We start from the raw sequence: 22,983 nt of genomic DNA, 5'->3' as shown, positions 1-22,983 counted from the left end.
TTAGCTGCAGAAGAGAAATGTATTTAAAACGTTATATCACTGTGAGAAGTTTCCATCTATAACTACTGTATGGTGAAAATGTCCAGGATGCTATTTAACCATGCTACCTAAACAACATAATATTTGGTCTCCATCATGCAGCCGCCTTGTTTATGAGGAAGTGCATTGTAGTAATTGTTCATAAAGTACATTTTTCTCATGAGGTTAAGTATATGTTTTTGTAGGTCTTTAAAGGACATTTATTGACCTTTCATTCATGCTTTTTGTTTACAACAATTTGTCTTCAAGATGAATTTACAATGCAGAAAACTTGCACAGAATTCATTACAAATATGTATCAGCATCATTTGAATTGTATACCTCTTGTATTCATTATATAAACATTTTTAGCTTTTGGCTTTGTAGGGAGGATTCAGATCCTGTCATTCATTACTTTTTTTGTTTATATGAGGTCTTTTGAGTAGATAGAAAGATACTTTATTGATCCCGAGGGAAATTCAAAGCATCCAGTAGCAGGTTACAAAGACGTACATGACATGAAACATTTGTTACAAATTAAACCACAAAACCGACGCCCCCCTCCCATACATATATATTAACCCGAAAAGAAGATTTAAAGAATACCCCTAGATGAAACAAACATGAACTGTGCAGTTAAAAACTGATTTATACAAGAAATGTACATAACGCGTGCAGGGATAAAAATAGTATGTTATGTGCCTGAAAACTGAATTTCTCTGTCTTTGTACATGGTACAATAAAAGACAAAGTCAGAGTTTATACAAACTAAAAATCTAGTATAATTAACATTGGCAAGAAACAAGAGAGTTTCCATTCAGCAGATATTTGTAGCAATAATTTAAATAATTTTTCAACCCATTTATCTGGAATAAAGCAGGTAGCTGTGATTGCTAAAAACAACGTCAAATGCTAATTGTCGACCACTATAAGCTCCTTAGAATCAGTTTGAGTGTGCTTCATTCAACGAATACTTTACCTGGCTTGGAGAAACACGCAGAGCTCAGAGTTATAGATCAGTCTGTACTTCATGTAGATGAACAGTGCTTCGCTGAGCTTTTCTGGTAGTGTTGGCATTTGACTTATACGGCGACACAATGCTGAGGTGAGAGAGAGTGATTGTGAACAGGTGGTGATGTATAGAGCAGGATTGCCTCTATTTAGGTGAACCAGCCAGTTCATCTCAGACGTATTGATCGGCACAATTTACTCTCTTTACTCCAAGGATTATGGGTCTGTAGAGTAATATAAAGGTTTCCTGACATGTCAATCAGCTGTCACAGCCAATTCCAGCGAGCAGACTGCAGCCTGTCTCTGAGACGAGCTCGCCAACGCTCCCACCAATCAGACGGCTGCATGTCCATCACCAAGGGTTCTTGGAGGGCATAAACTCTCTCCGTTTCCTACTTTGGATGATATTGATATGCTGTGGCTTTCTAGCATCTCTCCAGTTTATGAAATCGTCTCTTTGCCCACTAAGGCTGCAGAGTTATCTTAACTCTGCCTTTTGCTCGTGTTTGCGTATGTAACTCCGAGTGATTAGGATCACTTTTGGTGACCGTATAGCAGTACTGTGTGGGCAGATGTGCTCGAGATGCATGTGTCAGTGGCCCCCCGTTTGGCTCTGACCTCTGAAAACGACTCCTTTTGGCAGGAAGTGTGCATGTAGGCAGGCCAGTGGCAGGGCATTGATTCCACGCTTGGATTTATTGTTGAATCCCTCCGTCTGGATGAGAGGCTCTGACCTTGCCCATCTCAGGTGGGGAGAGCTGATGCCTTACTACCCATGGGCTGTAGTGAAGTTATTAAAAAGTCCATTACCGCCATTCAAAGGTAGACATAACTCACAGTGCGGATATAGAGATGTCAAAACAGAGATTGATCTAAGGAAGAAGTGTAACCCAGAGAAAACTTAAGAAAGGTAGAAAGACTGCCAGAGCTGAAATAGTGAGCTTTAGACATCAGTCAGAGCAGGCTGGATCTCTCAGCTACACATCTATCAAACCCTTTTTCAATAAGCCTTCTCTGTCAATGTGTAGATCCTGAAGGAGTTTAAGGATGAAGACTGGGACATGGGCAATATAGTCCACACACTGACCAACCGGCGCTATGGAGAGAAATGCATAGCCTATGCAGAAAGTCACGATCAGGTACACTGATTTCTACAAAAAATTTAACTTCATGGTGAAAAAAGAATCCTTATTATCTCTCTCTGAGTATTAAATCAAACAATCCTTTTCAGGCTCTTGTCGGGGATAAGACTTTGGCCTTCTGGTTGATGGACAAGGAGATGTACACAAACATGAGCTCCTTGATTCCCATGACGTCCATCATCGACCGCGGCATTCAGATTCACAAGATGATCCGCCTGATCACGCATGGTTTGGGTGGAGAAGGCTACCTCAACTTCATAGGTGAGTCACACAGAAAGTGACACACACTTTTGTTTTTCTCAGGTGTGAAGTTTCCTACTCTCCTTTGTTTTGTATTCCCTTTGTTTGTTCACTTAGTATTTAACCATGCATTTGCATTAATCAAACAAAACAAGTAATTAAGCGTTGTATTCGCCTCTCGGAACGTGTAATAATGTGTGATAAAGCCCTATCCCTGTAGCTATTTTTTGATTGCAAATGGTAAGCATAGTTTGCATGGATGGCAATGATTTAGGATGTACACACTGTAACATGATTCAGCTCTCACACCATGCATCATATGACACATTCATTCCATCCTCAGCCCTACGGGTTATCCATGCAAGCAGCTGATTATTTAAAACACTTGGGTTTAAACCTACATAGTGACCTCTAGTGGCTGTAAATATAATGACCCCAGTACCTGGTGTAATCTAAAAACAGAGAAAGTCTGTGTACTTTGGAGGTCAGGTTGGATGATTGAGTCAAAGTGGTTGTTTACACCTTGCATTAATATCCGTCCTGGTTGATCTGATTAAAAAATTGATAGCCTCCATGCTACCCCAACTCAGACCACATGCGGAGTCGGTCTATCACGCATTCTGTCCACATTGGTGTCATAGTGTTGACGCTCATGCATCCTGGGCAGCTCTAAGGACCGCCCCTCAACTTGGAGAACAATGCAGCTTCTCTCCGGGTGTAAACAACGACGCATTCAGTCTTTACAAACAGAAAAGATGTGGGGGCACTGATTTGGATGCGGGGCATGCAAGTGATTTCATATCTCAAGTACTGCTTGGAGGCACATTGTTAATTCAAAGTTATTAAGTGCTGACCACTTGTCATCAGATCACTCGGGGCGGATGTTAATTCAAGGCTTAAACAGCCTCAGACAAACATAGGAATCATGCATATCGCACGGACATGTACTTATTCTTCCACCCATATGCGTTTCTCACCAGCAACAGTCAGAAACAGGTTTAGTGTTGCATCATGATGTCTTAGTGTTTGTTATTTTATTTAATTCCATGCTAAAAGTCTCAAAGATTCAAAGGTTCAGTCACCCTGTAGCTTAAAATCACCTCTTGTACTTGTTTTTACTTGGGTTTAAAGTGCTGCATTATAACATTTGATTCATTTATTTCTTGGAGATATCTCTGGAGAAGCTTGCCACCAGTGAGTCAAGGCTAATAATAAGCATCAAAGGCACATTTGAAGTGGGGTTAACATCTATACTCACTTTCTACAGATGGTGGTGAAACACAGGACAAAAGCTGCCTCAGATCAGATGGCTTTCTTTTTTTCCCTCTAAAAAAAAAAAAAGAAATTGGTCCAATTCTCGGTCGCTGTGAGACGCTGCTCGCATCAACACATCATCTGAGCTGCAGCATGGCTCTATTGAGACCTGCTGGTATAGATAATAAAGTGATAATTAATGATGGTGGAGCTTGACCTTGGTAGGAGGGAATGTATTTCCTTGCATGTGCAGTGCTCTGGGTTAATGAAGACAGAGCTCACACTTGTGATCCACAGCATTTTAGCTCCACCTGGTGACCAGGTGAAACGGTCAGGCTCTGAGTCCAGTCATTCAAAAGTATTTCTTTAAACCCTGTGCTTTCTCTCTGGATTCACTGTCACTCAGTTTCCACTTCAGTGTCTCATCTTACTGGAGGAAAAGAAATGAAACACCCTGTGAGTTTGTGCTAAGTGGATTGATGTGTGGGGTGAAGAGAAGCACAATCACAGCAGCTGTTCTCGATGGACGTTGGTAACACCGCAGCTCATAATGAACAGGATGTCAGAGAGCTGACCCCATGTGGGCAACTGAAGGACGGTAGATAGTAATCATACCTGATTCTCTGGCTAAAGCAGAGCTAAAAGGCTCACTCTGCTGTACTCTCGTCGATTTTTTTGTGCCACATTTACTCTCAGCCAATCAGTGCAGCATCACAACCATCAAGGGTTGAAAAGTGAGCAAAAAATAACGCATGACTTGGCATTTAACACTGATTTTATTCAGTCAAACTTATTATTTGATCACATACACCTCAACACAGTCCCTTATCTTTAAGTAGGAAAAGGAGTTTTTTTATTTAAATTGATGTGTGATTGAGGCTCCACCCCATTAACAAGGGGCATGAACTCGCTTGCTTTCTTGCAGATCAATATTTGGCCACTAATAAAAGAATAAGGGGGAAAGGAGCCCTTAAGACCTTTTTCTATTTGTGTAGCATAATCAGTTTCAGTCACTTCACTTTGAGAAGTCTCTATTTTCTTACAAGGAAAGTTTAATTATTATTATTTTTGAATATTTTCAAGTAAACGCCCACACATTGCTAACTTGCAATATACATTTTGGGCAATGTTTCAGGCCAGACCTTCATCATGCCAACCGTTAGTTAAAACAGGCAGGACATCTTAAATAGGATGCACGTACAGTGGTGAATTAATAAACCATGCACAGCTACGGCTGGTCATGAGTGGATGAAACAACTATGTCAAATCTAAAGCCTAAAAATAGACACACAAAAAACAGGTCACTTGATTATAAAAACCTGGACCTGATTATCCATGTGCCTTCTTCATATGTATCCAGGACTGAGTGTCTGGAGCTGGGTATGGAAAAAATCACAACAGTACTAAAGAAAACATTGAAAAATATAAAGATCACATGTTCAACAGAAACAGGGATCGCTGAAAAATCCTGTGAGTCCAGTTCAACATTCAGTCATTAGGAGTGTTGGAGAGTGTGAATCCAGTAAGCCTCACTTTGCAAAATAATGTTCTATTTTTCAGAATATAATGATAACAATATTAGACAAAATGATAGGCACTTTGATATTTTTTCCTGTTATAACTACTGCTCTTCAGCATGATATTCAGGTTCTATATGAAAAGGAACTGCCCGTTGTTAAAACCTTTTATGCATCAATTCACATGTCTGCTTGTATAGTTGTCAAACTCTTTAGTAGGAGAAGACGATCTGTTCAAAACGAGATACAAACTACTCACAAAGTTACATGAAATCTCATCTCTCTTTAAAAAAAAACCTCAACAACTACAGTTTATTGTGTTTCTGTTTACTTAAACAGAAGCCTACAGAATCACTCTGACAAATAAAGTGAATTAATAATTCATATTTCACCCCAATTCTTTTACCCAATTCTATCAAATAATGCCTCATGTTTTTGAAGAGAAGTGGCGAGGAGACTTTTATTAAGACAGAGAAAGGAGTATTTTTCTCTCTTTGAAAAGTGCTGTCTGGCTGACTGACAGAATGCTGCTTTAATCTTTTGATTACGCTTATTAAGGATGAAAGTTAAAAAGTGGTTCCTGGAGAAAAAAAAAACACAAATTGAAGGAACTTGGAAAGAAGTTTCAAAACCCACAAAGACAAAGCACGCTTTGAGAAACTTTTTAAAATTCTAGTCTTTCAAGCAAGCCTTCAGGGAAATGCTCAGGAAATGTGTAAAAAACATTTGAGTAGATCTGAGATGACATGCCCTGTCAATGGATCAATGACGGCGGAGTCATTTAGTCAGTGCTGAGCTAGAGCAAAGTGTTTGAGCAAGCAAATCAATGTGAAGTGCCGAGCCTAGAAAAAGCCATTTATTTACTCACGACCAGAAGCAAACAGCACACAGCGAGGGGACAGAGGGAGCATCTGCCTGAAGAATGCTGGGAGAAGGATACTGTAAAGGATGTCGGGGTGTCAGTGACATTAAAGCTCCGAGTGGCTTGGCAGTAATGAAACGCCTCACTGGTTTTATCATTACATCGGCAGCGCTCGCACTTCCTGACTTTCAGGGCTCACACAGACTTAAGATAACCTTGCAGATTTACAGTCTAAATTACTGAGCTAAAACTTCTCCCGGCACTCCGTATTCATGGAGTGCTACAGTGCAACAGGCAGCCATTATTCTGCAGCCTTGGACGAGGACGAGGAATTGAACACCACAGCTCTCTCCTCATACATTTCAAGCAGATAATCTGCCTGAGAGAGAGAGAGAGAGAGAGGGAGAGAGAGCTAACTGTGCTCAGGCTCTGCTGTTGGACCAGTAATGCTTATTTAATGTGCAAAGTGTGAGTGTACTTTAATGCAGTAACAAGAAATCAATCGAGCAAGTGCAAATAATCATTGCATCAGCTCTGCATTTTTATTTTTTTTGGATTGCATCTGAAACCTTGTGCGACTCCGGCCCTCCGATCCCCCCCTGATTCCCTCATTGATCTTCTTTGCCAGAATCCCTCTGATGGAAAACACATTGATCCTTGGCTCCTTCTTGTGCTGCTAATTACTGAGGGGACTGTGTCACTGTCAGGCCCTTATCTGATGCAGGACTGTGTGCACGAGTAATGGGATGTGCCTGCTGAAAAGCTGTCTGACATAACCTTGTGTAAACATGGCTGCCCCCCATTAATCATATCGTTTTTAGAACCTGCATACATTTAGGTAGCAACAGTTTGAAACACATTTTTCAAACCTTTTTTTCCACAAGTAAACATGGATGCCAAACAGGTAAACTATTTTTTCTTGTGTTTTATTGTTGTACCCACCTTTTTTTATTGACTAAAGCATTTTTAATCAACAACTTGATTGCTTACAGCCAGAGATGAAATCTCCAGAACAAACTATTGTTAGACAGGACAACATGCACTGACAATCCAAAAGGATCAATACTTTCAGGCCTATACAACCAGAGATCATTCGACGACAGGAATCATTTAGTAAATGCATTACTGCATATTTCCTAATGTGTAACAGTGTTAACCTATTTAAAAAATATGAAATAAACAATGTATTATAATTATATTTAATTAAAAAAAATATATATATTTTGTGTATTATTTAGATACTTAAGATGATTTGAAAAAAGTACTAAATTAATCACTCCACTACTTGGATATTGGATCAATTTTCCCAAAACCTTAAAGTCTGTGATGCAGATAACTTCTTACTTTCACTGATAGAAGAAACTTTTCATTCTAACAAGTTGATGATACAGGTACAGTTTTTACATGAATTATAATCACATGTATTACCGTTCATTTATCTTTTTACTTTTTAAGGAATGTCCTTGGTTTTTGTGGTGCATATGTAATCAAGTAAGTTTGTAGGACACATCAATATGAAAAAGTAAAATAAGGTTTACAAAACAGAGTACAAAAAAATATGATAACGTAATATAAAAACTAACATTTTCAAATGAGATAAAAACACAAAATTCAACTTTCCTACAAGCTGTGGTTTTCTGTGTAAAATGAGATTAAGACAACCTGGATTAAAAAAAAGAGAACTTGGATAAACAGTTGGCTTGTTTAAAAATCTGCTGTTCTGACTTTTTGTTTTGTTTGCCCCATCAGACTTTGTTGACTTTAAAAAAAAAAAAGAATTATCCTGAAATGGTTGTTTAAAAAAACACAATCCTTATCCTCCATGTATAATACACTTCTTTATCTGGGATAACAGTGCCCCGATATATTGTTGGAGACAAATGATGTTTTTTTATTTATGGCTGTATTGTGAGGAGATCCATCATAATTCATCCTTGTATAGAGAATGTGCTATCTGGTTTAGTTCAGCTGTGAGGAAGCAGAGGAAGGTTATTAACATGCTGATTAATGCCGGCATATGGGAGCAACGTTGCTGTGTTATCGCAGAGGAAAAGGGAAATGATTACCTAATGGAGGTGTGTCCAATGTGTTTCTTTAAAGATGAAATGAAAAGAAGAGTCAAAGGCTTCCACAGCGCACTGAATCAAGCTGCACAGGAAATCAATCATCTCCACTAGACTTTATGAAATAATCATGTCAGAAAAGTGAAAGTAAATACAGAGAAAAGTGCACTTTTACTGATAATGAAGTGGAGCTCTCTGGAAGCTTTTATCAGAGCTGCAGCATGTGTCTGGACCCTCTGTTTCCGACAGAGATTACACACATATCTTACTGCTGTGTTTTTGCGCATGCTTTAAATTGTTAAAGTAGGTGTGTGTACATGCTCCTCCTGCCTCACTGTGCCACACACACTCTCACAGAGCATGTGATGATAAGGAAACACTTTCTGCTCCCTGCTCATTAATGGAGAAGGCTGATAAGAAACTTTGCATATCTGCTCCATTTTGTTGTGTGGTGGTCGTATTTGTGCAGGTCAACTGTGGGCAAGAAGATGAAGTCACATCAAGCTGTTACATGGGGGGCACTGCCTTTATTTGCTCATTATTCTGCCCTGACTGTGCTCATGCCTGTAGTTTACTTCCCACAGTCTGAACTAAAGGAAAAATGATCCATTGTTTCCTTTTGGTTCTAGTCCATTTAGACTTCACAGTCTGACTTATTGCAAACAAAACCCAGAGTTGTAAACATAAAGTCTCAGGGACTGACAAGTAGCTCTTTCATTGGACAGTTTCTGTGACCTATTCTGCATCATCAGCGTGTCATGGGCCCGTGGGGGAAAATCAAAATGAAATAGATTTCAGTCACTGACGGGACATGATGGTGTGCTTACCGACGCTTGAAGTCTTTACTTATTTTCCCTGGTGTTTCCGAAAGCTCACACGAAGAGAAACAGTTGGTCATGTGTGCAGCTCAGACTGTAATGTTGTTTCATTTGTCATAAATAATGATGGAAGAGTGAAGACAGCATGAGAGAAATGAGCCATCTACACCTGAAGAATGATTTAGGGAAGCTGTTATCACAGTCAGCTGTCACAAGACGCATGATGGTTTTGCTTTAATGTATGCTAATGTAACAGAATTATGGACCAAATGACCCGGAGCTACCAACACCTTTTTTTTTTTTTTAGTCAGAGACATAAATGACAGTATTCTCTACGTATCAAATAAACAGAAACAGAACCCTGTGTGGAGAAATCACTGACAGAGCTTCAATGTTGGTATCAAATCATCATTTTTAATTTGAATAGTAATCGAAACAAATGTTATATCAAGCCAGTGTTTCCCCTACCATTATATTAGGGGGGCGGCCCGCCCCCCTAATATAATGAAGGTCAAGTAAAAAAAAATATATATATATATATATCTTCTTTTTTTTAAGATTTGTTTTTGGGCCTTTACTGTAGAGATAGGATAGTGGATAGAGTCGGAAATCAGGGAAAGAAGTCATTTAAGGATATCTTTCTGATAGAAAAGGACATCTGTCATTAAAAGTAACACATGAACACCAAGATTTCTTCAAGTGTTTGTGTCAGCTTGTCCCCACCCCCCAACGCTGTAAACCTAGGGGAAACACTGCAAGACATTTAACAAAAAGAGAAGGTCCGGACTGTACTTTTTGTCAAATTATTTACAGGTAAAACAGCCCATTTGTAGTTGTTTAAGTTAACCCAGTATTGTGTCAGTGCTGAATCCTGCCACGCTAACCCATAGTGTAGACAGCTGAATTCTTGTGTAAATGCATTTTTAGTGTGTCTTCTTTCTTCTGGTGTCAGCAGCGTCTGTAGTACAACTACCTCTTAGAAGGCTTTCTTTCACTTCAAACCGCATTACACACTCTGGCATTGATCCATTTCTCACTTCTCCTTCCTCGGAAAATGCACAACACTGCTGTGGTTCATCTATGTCCCTCCACCTGCACGTACCCGAATGCAACACAGTGCAACACATACCCCGGGGCATGTCGAAAGTCACTCTGGGAAATGTAGGAACTCAAACACACTGTAGATCCTGACAGTAGATGCACCAAAATAGTAAATAATGCATTGAACATCACATATTGATGTCTGACAATGAATGAGAGGTTTTGGGTTTTTTTTCTCCTCCACCATAAGCTCCCTGAGGTAATCATGGTGCTCATTCCTGAGGTGCTACTTAAAGGGAGGAGCCTCTAGCACCGCGTTTGAGAGGATTCTTTTATGCTATTGCTCCCTCTTGACAGGTCTTGATATCCTGTGAATGCTACCTGAATCCAGAGAATGCTCTTCCTGCTGTGACTGCCTTTGTAAAGTAGAAAAAGGGAAGTGTGTTTCTTTTCTTGAAGGATGTTTGTCAAATTGTAGCATGTCCCTGACACATTTTCATTCAGCATCATCTTCTACTTCATGCTTACGGCTTCCAGTATGTTGTAAATATATCATCAATTAAGACTCTTGCCTTGTACAACACTGGAGCCTTAAGACTTTCTCAAATTAGCTTTGCATGTCTCTGTTCTTCAGAATGAGCCCTTTTAACCCTATGGGAATGCCAATGTACGTTAGGGTTGATGCAATCTTACTTTGGAATACATGTTAATGCAAAGTAACATGTTACAAAGCTCCTTCTGGTTACGATGTCTGTCTTCATATTTCACACCGGTGTGCAGTGCGCGCTAAGTGTGCTCACCTCAGAAGCCTTTTATGTTTCCACATGTCCCAATGTTTTTCAAAGGCTGGATTTCCAGACTGAGCAGAGATTTAACAAGACATTGTATTGTTTATGCAAGAATTTCATTTCAACAATTCACCCTAATGTGTTACATTTGTGTGTGTGTGTGTGTGAGGAGAGAGGGACAATGATTTGACGACCACAGAAGGCTAGCTGGGGAGAATGACACTTACTAGACACTTTCGAAGGAGTGTCCTACCTTGGCAGCAGAGCACTCATGAGAACTTGATTGTCTTCTTGCTGGAGGACAGTCATGCCTAGCAGACATATGAGCAGCCGACCTGTGGCCAGGGCCGTGACACAGCCTACAGCGGCTGTAACAGCAACGGTGAAATTGCCCATTTGCCTTGCTGAGGCAGATATGGAAAGCAACTCCTGGGAGCCTTAACCTTTAAGACACTCCTGCTATAACACCTTCACACATTCCTGGATTCCTCTGGGCACCAGGGTGATGAAAACTGGCTTGGAGGTGCCCTCTAGAAAAAAGTGAGGAAGGCCACAAGTTTAAACTTTCTGCAGATGGACTTCAAAACATTGGGAAAATCTGACCAGCATCCCTGAACGGGAAGGACGAAAAGGCATGGTCTTTGTCCTGCAGAGAAGCATGGAGTTGTCCTTAACTATTGCCGTCTTGTAATATGATGACAAAGCTGTGGTCCACAAATCCGGTCAGTCTGTTGACTCTAAACAACAAGCTTTGACAGGATTACAAAAATGTAGATGAGGAACTAGCATAATTGCTGCTCTTAGAAAAGCTTATATAGGATTGGACCAGCTCATTCAATTGGATAAATACACATAGTGCAGGTGATCCTGTCCCTCAGATTAAATAGTGCTTTACTTGTACATAGAGGAAAAGAAGCCTGTCTGCAAAGGAACCAAAGTCCATATTTTTTTATCTTCAAAAAACGAATCCCACCATGGCTTTCCAAAGCATCACACGGAACTCTAAAATGATCTCACAGACTTTCATTGTGCTGTATCAGCCTCTTAAAGAATTCCCCATTATAACTTTGTTCTGTTGTTTGTGATTTGTGACCGTCATATCTAGAGAAATTAACGGGCACATCGGCATAAAGTTTGATGTGTCATTTAAACCCCAACGAGGAAAAAAAAACTTATTGATTTTGATTATCTCGTCACCTTCCCTCTCTAGCCAACACACATTCCAAACCTTTAATGGTCAACATGCCTCCAAAACAAATCAAATTTTACTGTTAGGGGGGGGAATCTTGTTTAGTTTGCTGACCTTGTGAACTTGACTGAAGCTGCTTCATTGCAGAGAAATTAAGTGTATCTCACGGCCTCTTGTAACACTTTATAATGCTACAAATCAGTATCCTCCAGAGACACAGGGCTGCAGCTGAACTGTTGTTTTTGTGGTTTAAATGCTGTATTTCCTTATAATCTTTTTTGTACAGTGAATGCTTGGATCACATACATTATTATAAGAATAAGTATCCATGTTTGTATTGGTATTTTCTCTGCATCAACAGTTTATCACTGTCCCAATTTGACTCTTTTTCCAAGAGGTATAGTTAAAGCCTTACCCACTCAATGCACAATTGTTCCTTTTTTTTTTTTTTTAAATCCAAGACTAAGTACTGTATCTAGCTTCTGTGCCGGCTGAGATTATCAGAGTGTGAAAAATTAATAAAGGAATTTCAGATGCATGAAGGTGTGGTGTATGTATCTCTGTTGGTGGAGAGCAGGAGAAAAAAAAAAGTCTGCTTTTGACTGCCAGTGTTTCGAGTCTGAGGTGTAAATTTCTCCTTTACATTTCAACTTCAGCAGTGTGGGAGGCTTGTTATTCATGCAGATGTCACAAGAAAAGGCTCTCTTTTTCCTCTCTCTTCCTCTCCCCCCCTGTGTGTCTTTTCTGCCCTAATTCCAGCGCACACGCTGCAGTGGGCTTGTTCTGTTGGCAGTCCATGCCTCATTGTTTGCTACTTCTTTAACACCTACATAATGTATTTCATTAAAATCTGCTGTCACTTATTGTCTGTTCCAATTCATCCCATCACTCTGGGGTATTTTTTTTTTTATTTAGCTGGTGGAGGCTTTGGCACCAATAAAAACAACTAGCCTGTATTCTGTTGTCATGCATCTTCCACTGTCTCTTGTCTCCGTGTTTCTTCCTCTGCCGGGAATTCAATTATCCCGGCCGTTGTTTTATGATGCTGCCGTGACACCTGATGACGGATTCATTATCTCATCTCTTGGTTTGACAGCATAGTAGCAACAGCACTGTTTTTACACTTCTGTGGCGGCATGCATCTTTACATCTGGACTGTATACCTCTATCTCTCTCTGTGAAGGAGTAGCTCTATTAGGAGAACACCTATTGTAGGGGTTGTGAGTTTTCACAAAGATTTGGATATTTAGATCTAATTTTGATGGATCAATAGTGTGATTAAAAAAAATATCCTGGAGGAAAAAAGACTTTGTGTCAGACCTATGAATAGTTCTTTGCAGTTTCTCATAATTTATAGTTCACTCTGTTGTGAAGCAAGAATAAAATAAATATATCCTGGAGAATTATTTTTGCATAAAACTTGGGGAAAAAAAGTAAAATTCAAATCAAAGTTCCAGGATTTACTTGCACAATTCCCCCTCTTTGTTGCCTTTTTGTGTTTCTTCATTAAAGGGCAGGTTCCTGGGTGACAGCAGAGCTTGCTCGCTGTAGTTTGCTCAGCTTTATGGCTCACTTTTTAATATGGAGAGCGCTAACCTTCTGCAGGGGTTATTAAAAGGTCACAGACTGTTGCAGACTCTGCTCTCTTTGATCTTCGTCCCTCTTCCGTCTTGTTAAAAATTGCGCTAAACCTGAGAAGAAGCAGCTCACACAGCATGGCTGACTGGAGTATGCTAATTCACAGAGACTGTGTGCCTGTGCCGTCATTACGAGCATTCTTTAATAACGCTCTCTGTGTTGCAGGGAATGAGTTTGGCCATCCTGAGTGGCTGGATTTCCCCAGAGAAGGGAACAATGAGAGTTACCACTATGCCCGGCGGCAGTTTAACCTGGTGGATATGGAGCACCTCCGCTACTGTCAGCTGTATGCCTTTGACCGGGACATGAACCGCACAGAAGACAAGTACGGCTGGCTGGCTGCTGCACCTGTAAGGACATCGCACACTCACTGTACAGCAGGCAGACACCCTCAATGACACAACTGAATGATCATATGATGTCATAGCAGCAATTCTAACAACCTAAAGAGCCGCGATCAAAGGATTTAGCATGTTTTTCTCTTTTCTGTCTAGAATACACATATTTTTAAAAATACTTCTCTGTGGTCGTGGGCAGCTGGAGATAATTGCTCCATAATTACAGTAAATGTCCTGCTTCTGTTGCTGCTGTCAAGGTGAACAGTGACAGTTTTCACTCTCATTCTGCAGTTTTGCTCTTTGCCTGCATTTGAAGCACATGGGGGGGGGGGGGGGGAAACGTGTTATTCTCTTGAGGGGCTGATGGCAAAGTAATGGGATAATGCAAATGGAAGGGTTGCCAAATTGACAGGGGTTGGAAGTGAATCTGTAATTGATTAAATAAAACCTCTCTCAAAAACCCAAGAATCAGTCCACAGATGTAAATTTGACACCCTGCTGTGTTACACTCTGACCAGCATTTCTCCTCGACAGACAGCAGAGGAGGGAAAGTATCTGAGAGGGTAATTAGAGATGCGCCTCGTTCACCAGGGTAATTCCTGTACATTTCTCTATCGATCAGAAGCTTGTTCTGACTCACTGGATCCTCGCACACTCTTTACAACTGCACGACAAGGAGTTTTGGAGGTAAAGCAAAAGGATAAACGAGCCCCAGGCAGATTTTGGAGCTCCCTTCGGGGGAACGGGAGGGACTGCTGGTCCCAAAAGAGGCTACTGGCAGAGACGACACATACATTTGGCAGCAGTACTGACCCGTTACTCATTGGGGGCTGTTTTCTTTGGCTGCAGCTACGTATGCCTTTAAGTCTTTGATACATATAGATGACAGCTCTACAATGTATGTAAAACGTGCTCTAATTGGGTTCTTTCTTTGATTTATTACCTGCTAAATTATTCTGATTCTCCTTGGCGGTCTTAATGTTAACATTTCCTTCTGCGTAAAGCTCAGGGCAGTTTGGATGTTCAGGGAGCAGGGATATCATCCATCACAAGGAAAAACTCTGAAGAAGAGCATTCACAGAATCCTCTGATAGCAAGAGTTTACTGTCTTAGAAGTGTTGTTGGTCCAAAGTAACATTAGAGCTAGAGGTGGTAAGATGAACTTTCTAAAACTGGTTAACAATCTTAACGTTTAACGGTCCTTGCCCTGTGACATCCAGTCATGTGAACTTAATATGACCGAAGGGAAATTTTCCCAATGTGAGACGGCAACGGTTATAGTTTGGCTAAGACACCAGCACAAGCAGAACCAAATATTAAACACTTTCACCAGTTAAAACTTGGCAGGGTCTTTGTACAAATTCCTTTGGTTGTCACAGCATCTATGGCCTGTTTCATTCAACTGGGGCTTAAAACTGTACCGTGTAGTTCAGATTGCTTTCATGACGTGGGCTGTGTATGAAGCTGCATGCTTTCATACTAAATGTGACCACACATTGAGTATGTGGTCTGGTCGGAAATCACAGTAATTTTGTGTTTACTGGAAATATCCAGATGTAAACAATATCGGCCAGAATGAATAAGTATGAAACAGGAGCACACTGGTCATACTAAACAGTCCCATAATGCATTGCAGCTCTCAGACTATCCAATGGCAGAGAATGCCAATGGCATACAAATACAACTAAGCTTTGTGAATAAGATTTATGTTCCATCCGTCTATCCATTATCCATACCGCTTTTTCCTATTCGGGGTCACAATGCTACAATTGATTATTTACATGTTTTATGTTCATAAATGTGCACTCTCCCTGTTTGAATATGTAAATATACAAGATATTAGGTATGTGTTCTGAAGAGCAGACTGAAGCCATAGATAATAAATCAGTTCAGAGTTTCTGAAGTTGATCTTGCACTTGGTGACAAGCAGTGCTCGCAAACAGCTGAGAGGAAAAAATAATAATTCAAGGACTGACTATACATCACAAAAAGACTTTGAGGAACATCAGTCACTGATAATGCCAATAACTGCTAAGAGATTCTGCAGCAATAACCAGATGGGTCTGAATCCTCTGGACAGCTTATCAATGAAATTGCCAAGGTAATCGTGCTAAGTGGGAATATTCTATGGTTCAATATTTCACTGGTGGGAGGATGCAAGGGTGTTTTGTAGTGAAAATGAGAAGAGGATCTGTCAGCTGCTCTCTGTTGTCCCAGGTGAAAGGGAAGTAAGAGGGAGTGGAAACATGCAGGGACTTTACTTAAAAGTCTAGTTCCTGGCCGCCTCTTTGAAGACGTGCAGCTGTGAGCTTCAAAAGAGAAACTTTGGACATGAAGTGAAGCTCCTGTCGGTGCAGAGATAGCATCAGTCTAGTTGGAGACATGTAAATAAACCAGTGCACGCTATCAAGCAGACTTCTGTGTTCTACTCACCAAAGTATGACTTAACTGGGTAGCATATTAAAGTTTCTTTCAGTGGTAATGTCGACTAAAGTAGCTGTATTTGTGTTGTAAAGACACATATATTTGACTGCACATAAAGAAATCTTATGTTGAATTTATTGAGAGTAACTCTTTGATTCAGTCACACATCTTTTTCTAAAACAAATCCTGGGTAAAATTTTATTTTGAACCTCTTCTCCAGCAGCAGGTTGCAACTTCAACTGTGTATTCAAAGTATAATGTAACCCTGTAAATACAGAAAGTTTTCCCTGGAAGACCCACAGATAAAATCCACAATCTCTTCCAGCTGTATCTGTAGATGAATTCACTTCTGCTCAAGTGAAAAAAAAAAAAAAGAGAATTGTAGTGGAAGGCAGTTTGTGGATACATCAGATCGGAACATTTTTTTCTTCATTTTGAGAGCCGAGGTCACAGCTGGGTCTACTGTCTGGATTGTACCTGCTCTTATTGCCTGGTTTGACCCAGAACTGTTATTTCAGGTCACAATCAGAGGGCTGCTGTAGAAAGCGACTGAAAAATAAACTCTATGGACTCCATGACATTCATTCATGTCAACTAGAAGACGTTGCTTTTATATCAGGTGACTCTTATCTTTTTATCTTAGGTAGATGGTCCTCTCTGTTAACACTTGACAGTGAGATAGTAATTTTCGAAGAAACAGACAATCTGGTTATAAGCACCACATTTCTATCATATCCCTCAGGTTGACTGCATTCACTCTTATTTCTATATATAGTGAAGTGTATTAGCCTAAAATGCTAGTCAGGTCACAACTTGATGGATGCAGTTACAGCCATCCAGAGGAACTTTCCATGTCATTACTCCAAATTTGTGGACTTCTAATGTAGAAATGGACTTGTTAAGAGACTCCAGACTGTCAGCTCATTCCTTCACCCTCCTCCTCTCTGCCCGTCCAGTCGGAGGGTGCTTATCTTCTCGTTCAGCCGTGAATATGCTGCCCTGAAATTGGCTTGGGGAACAAGGCACTAAAAATAGGGGGTTGGGTGACATTGATAATCTCTGCTAATGACACGTTAACAGTAGCTCGCTCCACAGGAGAGTGGCGGCTTTATCATGTGCAGCTGTCTAAAGCTGTCAGTGTGTGTCTCAAACTACCCTGAGCCGCTGCTTTCTGCTGATGAGTGCCACCTGAAATATGATGTGGGAATCTTACTCGGCCTGTTTGGAAATGTGTAGTCCACTGATATAATGTGGCCTCATTATAAGTTCCTTAGTCCAAGATGAGGAAGGTAATGAGTATTCATAAAGAAATATTTGATTAGCTTTTTTTTTTTTCCCCCCTCTCTTCCCCCCCGCAGGCCTTTATCAGCGCCAAGCATGAAGAGGACAAGGTCGTTGTGTTTGACAGAGGGAATGTGCTCTTTATCTTCAACTTCCACCCCACTAAGAGCTTCCAGGACTACAGGGTGGCAGTAGAAGTTCCAGGAAAGTATCCTTTCTGCTCCCACCAGTCATGGGTTTGCTCACTTCAGACATTGTGTCACACCACAGTGCCCCTCAGAGTAATGATGTCCTTATTAGTCACTTCTTTGATACAATAACGAGACTTATTTAAGGAGCTAATCGTCTTCCAAAAAAGATAGAAGCTGTGTGTTAAATAGATTTTGAAATGCTCCATGTGCAAGTTAACATTTCGAGCTCACAGAGAGAATATCAACTTTGTGGGAAAGAGGAATATCAGCACAACACTTTGAGGCAGAGTGAGATAAAGTAGGTCAACATCTATTTAGTACAGAGATCCCAGTGGAGAAATCCTATCTACTCTGGTTTTATGTTACTTTTCATTTACCCTATCACCAAAAAAATCATTTTTCCAGCTCTTCAGTACAGGATTCTCTAAAAGGAATAACCACTTTCTCAGCATGTCATCTCGACTCGTTAACCTGATGTAGCCAGCAGTACGGTTATATAAAGAATAAAAGCTAAATCATCAGTAACCATGAAGGGGACAGTAACAGCTGACTTTGGTCGTGTTAGGCCATCAGGTACAGGGCTGACTAATGGAAACACCTGTTATCCCAACCTGTATAACTTTAAACCAAAGACCTTCTCTATATGAGGTAGCTGAGCTTACAACAGCTGTCTAAAGAGAAAATTATGGAAAGAATAACTCCAATAATATTCACTGTTTTCATATTGTTAATTAAACCCATGAAAAGACCAAAACCAGCAGCACATGGTTTTCCTTTAATACTTTCTTTCAGTCCCAGCCTGGGGACCCAGAGAGTTTACATTTTTAAATGAACTTGTTGATCTCAAAGAACAGGTCCTTTTGTTTCTAGTTCATTTTTTGATGTCTTCTAAATGTCCTTGCAAAGCTGAGCATTGTATTTAAACAGGAGAACATGTAGCTCTAACCCACGTATGTTCTCTGAAGTACATTTATCAAGCAGCCTTACCTGTTCTCTTTGGTGTCACATATTGCTGTGAGTTTGAAGGCTGGACATTAGTAACAATAACTTTACCAGTGTGTCAAAGATGTTAAAAACCAGCTGTGAGAAGATGTATTCTTCAGAGTGGATCAGGGATCCAAACTCTGTCAGGCGTGTTTAAAGTTAATTTGATTTGTAAAGACCCATCGTTTTAATGGCAGTGTTCTCAGTCAGGATAATACTTGTGTTATATCATTTAGGCCTCCACTGTTGAAGAGAATATGAGTCTGGTGACTTTAGTGGTGTCATTCTTCTATTAGAGAGAAATAATAGCAGAGCCCAGTGATTCAGAAAGCTCTCTTTAGCTGTATTGGCTGTCTGTCTTCCCTGTGAGCAGTGCACAGGAATTTAATGAGTCCCTCAGTTGTGATTACAACAGGCTTAATGATCAGGGATGCGAAGGGGGGGACAGAGAGCTGACAGATTTGTATTTATTATAACGGACACCGCTCTCTGCTGAGGCACACTGAAGCTCTCATCTACAGCTTCTCGGATGGATACGGAGCTCTGTCGCTATTTCAGCTCACACTTAAAGTGACGGGGTTAGATAGTTTTCTCTGGATTCCAGCATTTCAAATCTCTATGCCTGAGCAATTCAGGATCCAATAATGCTGATTGGATTGGCTGACGATGACGCTGTTAAACAGCAGGTGTTCTTTGATTTCTGTTTTCTTTGGTTTTTGTTTCCTTTAAGTTGATGTGAAATATTGAGATAATGCACCTCTGTAAAGAGTAATGGAGTATCTGGAATGAAAGATGTTATGATCCAGTATCAGGCAGAGATCATCATCATTTTGACAGACAATACGTTTTAAATCATTTCATTGGTAATTTCAATGTTCTTACGTGGTTCATATGTTGTCTGGATTATTACATACACTGTAGTTATGTAGATGTCACTGTCAGTTTATTACAGTTGATAAAAAACTATCGAAAAAAGGCACAAGGATCTTAAAAAAAAGACAAAAACTCCCAAAATGTAATTAAATGTTAACAGACTGAACAATAATGGAGTTAATTTGACAATTAAAAACCCCCAAAGTAACCTCTAAGCTCCTAATATCACGAGTTACTTGTGAGCTTGTTTGATGTGCAGTAATTGTACGTTGTGCCTCGTGTATTCAGCTCAGCCTTGATGGGGTTAATCTCCAGCACAGCACTAATAGCCCCGCTGCCGTGTCTCTAACACCGTTTTTGAGGGTTTATTTTCATTTAGATGCAACCGCATCTTTTCCTCCTGGTGCTTCTTTTGATGTTTAAGGAGAGGCCTCAGACACTGGGAGGGTTGAGAGGAAATGCAAATAAATGTGAGGGCAAAGCTCTGGCTGTCATTATACAGAGAAGCAGTAAACACATAAAGGCAAATGTGGCGTGTGTGTGAGGAAGGTAAATGCGCGGCGTGTGAGAGGAGATGCAGATGCTCCGATGGGAATGTGTGCAGAGGATCCAATTAGGAGAGAAGACAGATGAAAGTGCCACTCAGAGGCAGAGGAGGTAAACAAGACAAGCTCAAAGAGTCCAAAAGTGCTTTTTCATTACACTCAGCCGTCATACTCTTAAACTTTCTCCACCCGTGCGAGGGTCAGGGGTGTCACAGTGGAGCCTCTCACCACGGCTGTATCTTAAAATAATAGCTGGATGGAGCTGACCACGCTATTCACCACAGAAAAATGGATCCAATACAGACTGTTATTTCCTTTTCCAATATGGCAACTTCCAAATTATACCAGCTGGTGTTCCTCTGCAGCAACAAACACCATCAAGTCACCTTTTGTTGCCCTCTGTCACACGCTGGCTGAGTACACATTGGTCTAAATGGATCTTCAGGTGGTTTCTTTTTTTTTTGCTAAAACTTAAGAGTTATTGCCTACCCAGATGCAGCACTTCTTGAAAATGTCTTCAGTTCTGCATAAAGACCGGCTGTGTTGCAAAGAAAGTCCTAGGAAGCCGCCTGAAAAGACAAAAGTTGAGGCTGTTTGAGCAAAAAGGCTGCTGTGGTTTTAGTGTCTGGGGTAGAACATAACACTTAAAGGGTGCTGTCTTAACTTTACTACGAATAAATAACAACTGAGCGGTAGTTAAGACATCATCCTTCAGTCCTCAGTTGCTTGCTCAGTGATTCTTCTGCCTTTTTTTTTTTCTTTTTTTTTCAGGAGCTTTTCCTCGATTCTCTTCATCCTCTATTGAATTGATTTTCCGTGCTTTACAAAAGGAAGAGGAGACAAAGTGAAGCTAAGCACCACGCCAAAAACTACCCATTAAAAGCAGTCAATGTCATCTTTTGGACAGGCACTCAAACCATCATTGTTTTTTTATTATTATTTTCTCTCTGAATCGTGGTGGACACATTGTTCTAGCTTTATCTAGCTGGTCAGAGGATTTCGAAATCCCAGTTGTATCCCGTCAGTAAAGCTGTACCTGTCAGGGCAGATTGCTCTTTGATTTAGACTCTGCTGATATTCAGCTGAGATTGTGTCAGGTCATCATTCTCCTCTGTCTGAGCCGTTCACTCTGCTTCACCTGCACTCTCATTTTTTTTTAGAGTAAAATACAGGTTGTCTTCTATAGGTGACATTAATTTACTCTGATATATCTGTTTCTGAAAGTGTGCATCATGATTAATTTAATCTGCAGCAGCGCGCTGTGAGAGACCTCAAGATGAATGCACAAACAAAGCTGCTTGGCTCCTCTCAGATCTAAACATCCTTGGCAATCCAGAGGCTTCATCTGTAACTCCAGATTTTCAGTATTGAAAATAATCTGCCTTAATTTCAAGTTTAAAAGGAAAACATATCTGTTCATCAGGACTCAGGACTTGTGCCTTTTTTTTGTAGTTCTTGCCATGAGTTCTCTTGATTTTAATACGATAAGTATTTAATAACACAATATTAAACCCCTCAGTGAAAAATATGGCAATAACTAACCTTACCCATCTCTGCTTCATAAATCTTTTCACCCGTCTCTGAAAAACATTCTGATGGAACCTCAATCCAGACTAAAACTTCAAAACACTCTTCACGTTTAGACAGCTTCGTTTCATACTAAGACAAGAAATCACTTAAGATTCTGAACTGCAATCATTTAGAGAGTTCTCACAATGTCAACCAATTTGAATACAATACTTTTATTGTTGACAAGTCTTTTTCTGGAGGCAGAAATCTGTGGGGGTCTCCCTCTCTGATATGACTTCCTCTGGCTAAGCAGAAAGCAGGAGAAGTCACGTCTGAAAAGGCCTGATCCGGTATCTGAAATACTAACAAGAACTGTCAATATTCTTCAGACGTGCACACACATTTCACTCTGCTCTCGTTCACCCATGCCAAGATGTTACTACTCTCACAAGGCCGGAAAAAAAAAAAAGACAAGCTGATGGAGAAACTAAGTGGTGGCCTGGTCTGCAATCATGGTCATGGCCTGATTGTTTTCAGGTCATCAATGGCTGTGATCATCAAGCTTCAGACTGACTTCTTTTTTTCTCTCCTCATTGGGCACAATTGATTGTGTTCTTAAATCTGCCCCCTTTTATTCACAATGACTGTATTGATTACACGTCTTTACAGCTGAACTGGAGGCTGTTGTTGCAGCCGTCTGTAGGCACTAACAAAGACGTAATCGCTCAAAGCTTCCAACTACCAATTTGTCCTGGATCTCGCCTCCCCGCAGGGAAGCTGCCAGGGAATTTTGAATTACTTTAACTACCCCTCATTTCCTGATTCACACATACAATACACACACAATCTACAAGACTCAGACTGCACAAGAAGTTCTACTAGAACTTTGAATCAAATATTGATTGGCTAATATTAAGATTCCATTGTTTGAGTTAGGAGGATAAACCTTTGACATGTATCACATGTATCCTCGGTTTTCCCAGAAGCATTTTAACCCGGTGGCGAATGTTTCCACATTCTTCTGATAGTTATTGTGAAACCTTCATGGCAAAATGATTTTGTTCTGTCAATAAAACAGCACAGCTGTGGTTTCGAGTGGAGCAGAGGAGGAGGAGGTGGAGGAGGGGACCTTCCTCCCCAGCAGAAACAATGCACAGAGCAGCACTTCCTTTTAATCATCAGTATCAAAGGAGACAAGCAAGCAGCCAAAGCAGAATTTCCCCGGCTCAGGGGCAGAATGAGGCGCTGTTTGAGGAT

General features: G+C 40.5%; 1 protein-coding gene across 1 annotated transcript in view; it reads left to right on the top strand.

Moving 5' to 3' along the window:
• The window catches only part of gbe1b (glucan (1,4-alpha-), branching enzyme 1b), a 73,541-nt gene that overhangs the window by 38,651 nt on the left and 11,907 nt on the right, over positions 1-22,983 (top strand). Inside the window, exons 11-14 of the mRNA XM_061046968.1 lie at positions 2,058-2,168; positions 2,261-2,432; positions 13,747-13,931; positions 17,702-17,832. Of these exons, the coding sequence (XP_060902951.1) occupies positions 2,058-2,168; positions 2,261-2,432; positions 13,747-13,931; positions 17,702-17,832 (599 nt within the window). The remainder of the gene's footprint in view (positions 1-2,057; positions 2,169-2,260; positions 2,433-13,746; positions 13,932-17,701; positions 17,833-22,983) is intronic.

Source organism: Labrus mixtus, chromosome 9, assembly GCF_963584025.1.
Source record: "Labrus mixtus chromosome 9, fLabMix1.1, whole genome shotgun sequence".
NCBI classification, from domain to species: Eukaryota; Metazoa; Chordata; class Actinopteri; order Labriformes; family Labridae; genus Labrus; species Labrus mixtus.
Note: the sequence above shows the minus strand (reverse complement) of the source record. Positions and strands in the feature narration are given on the sequence as shown.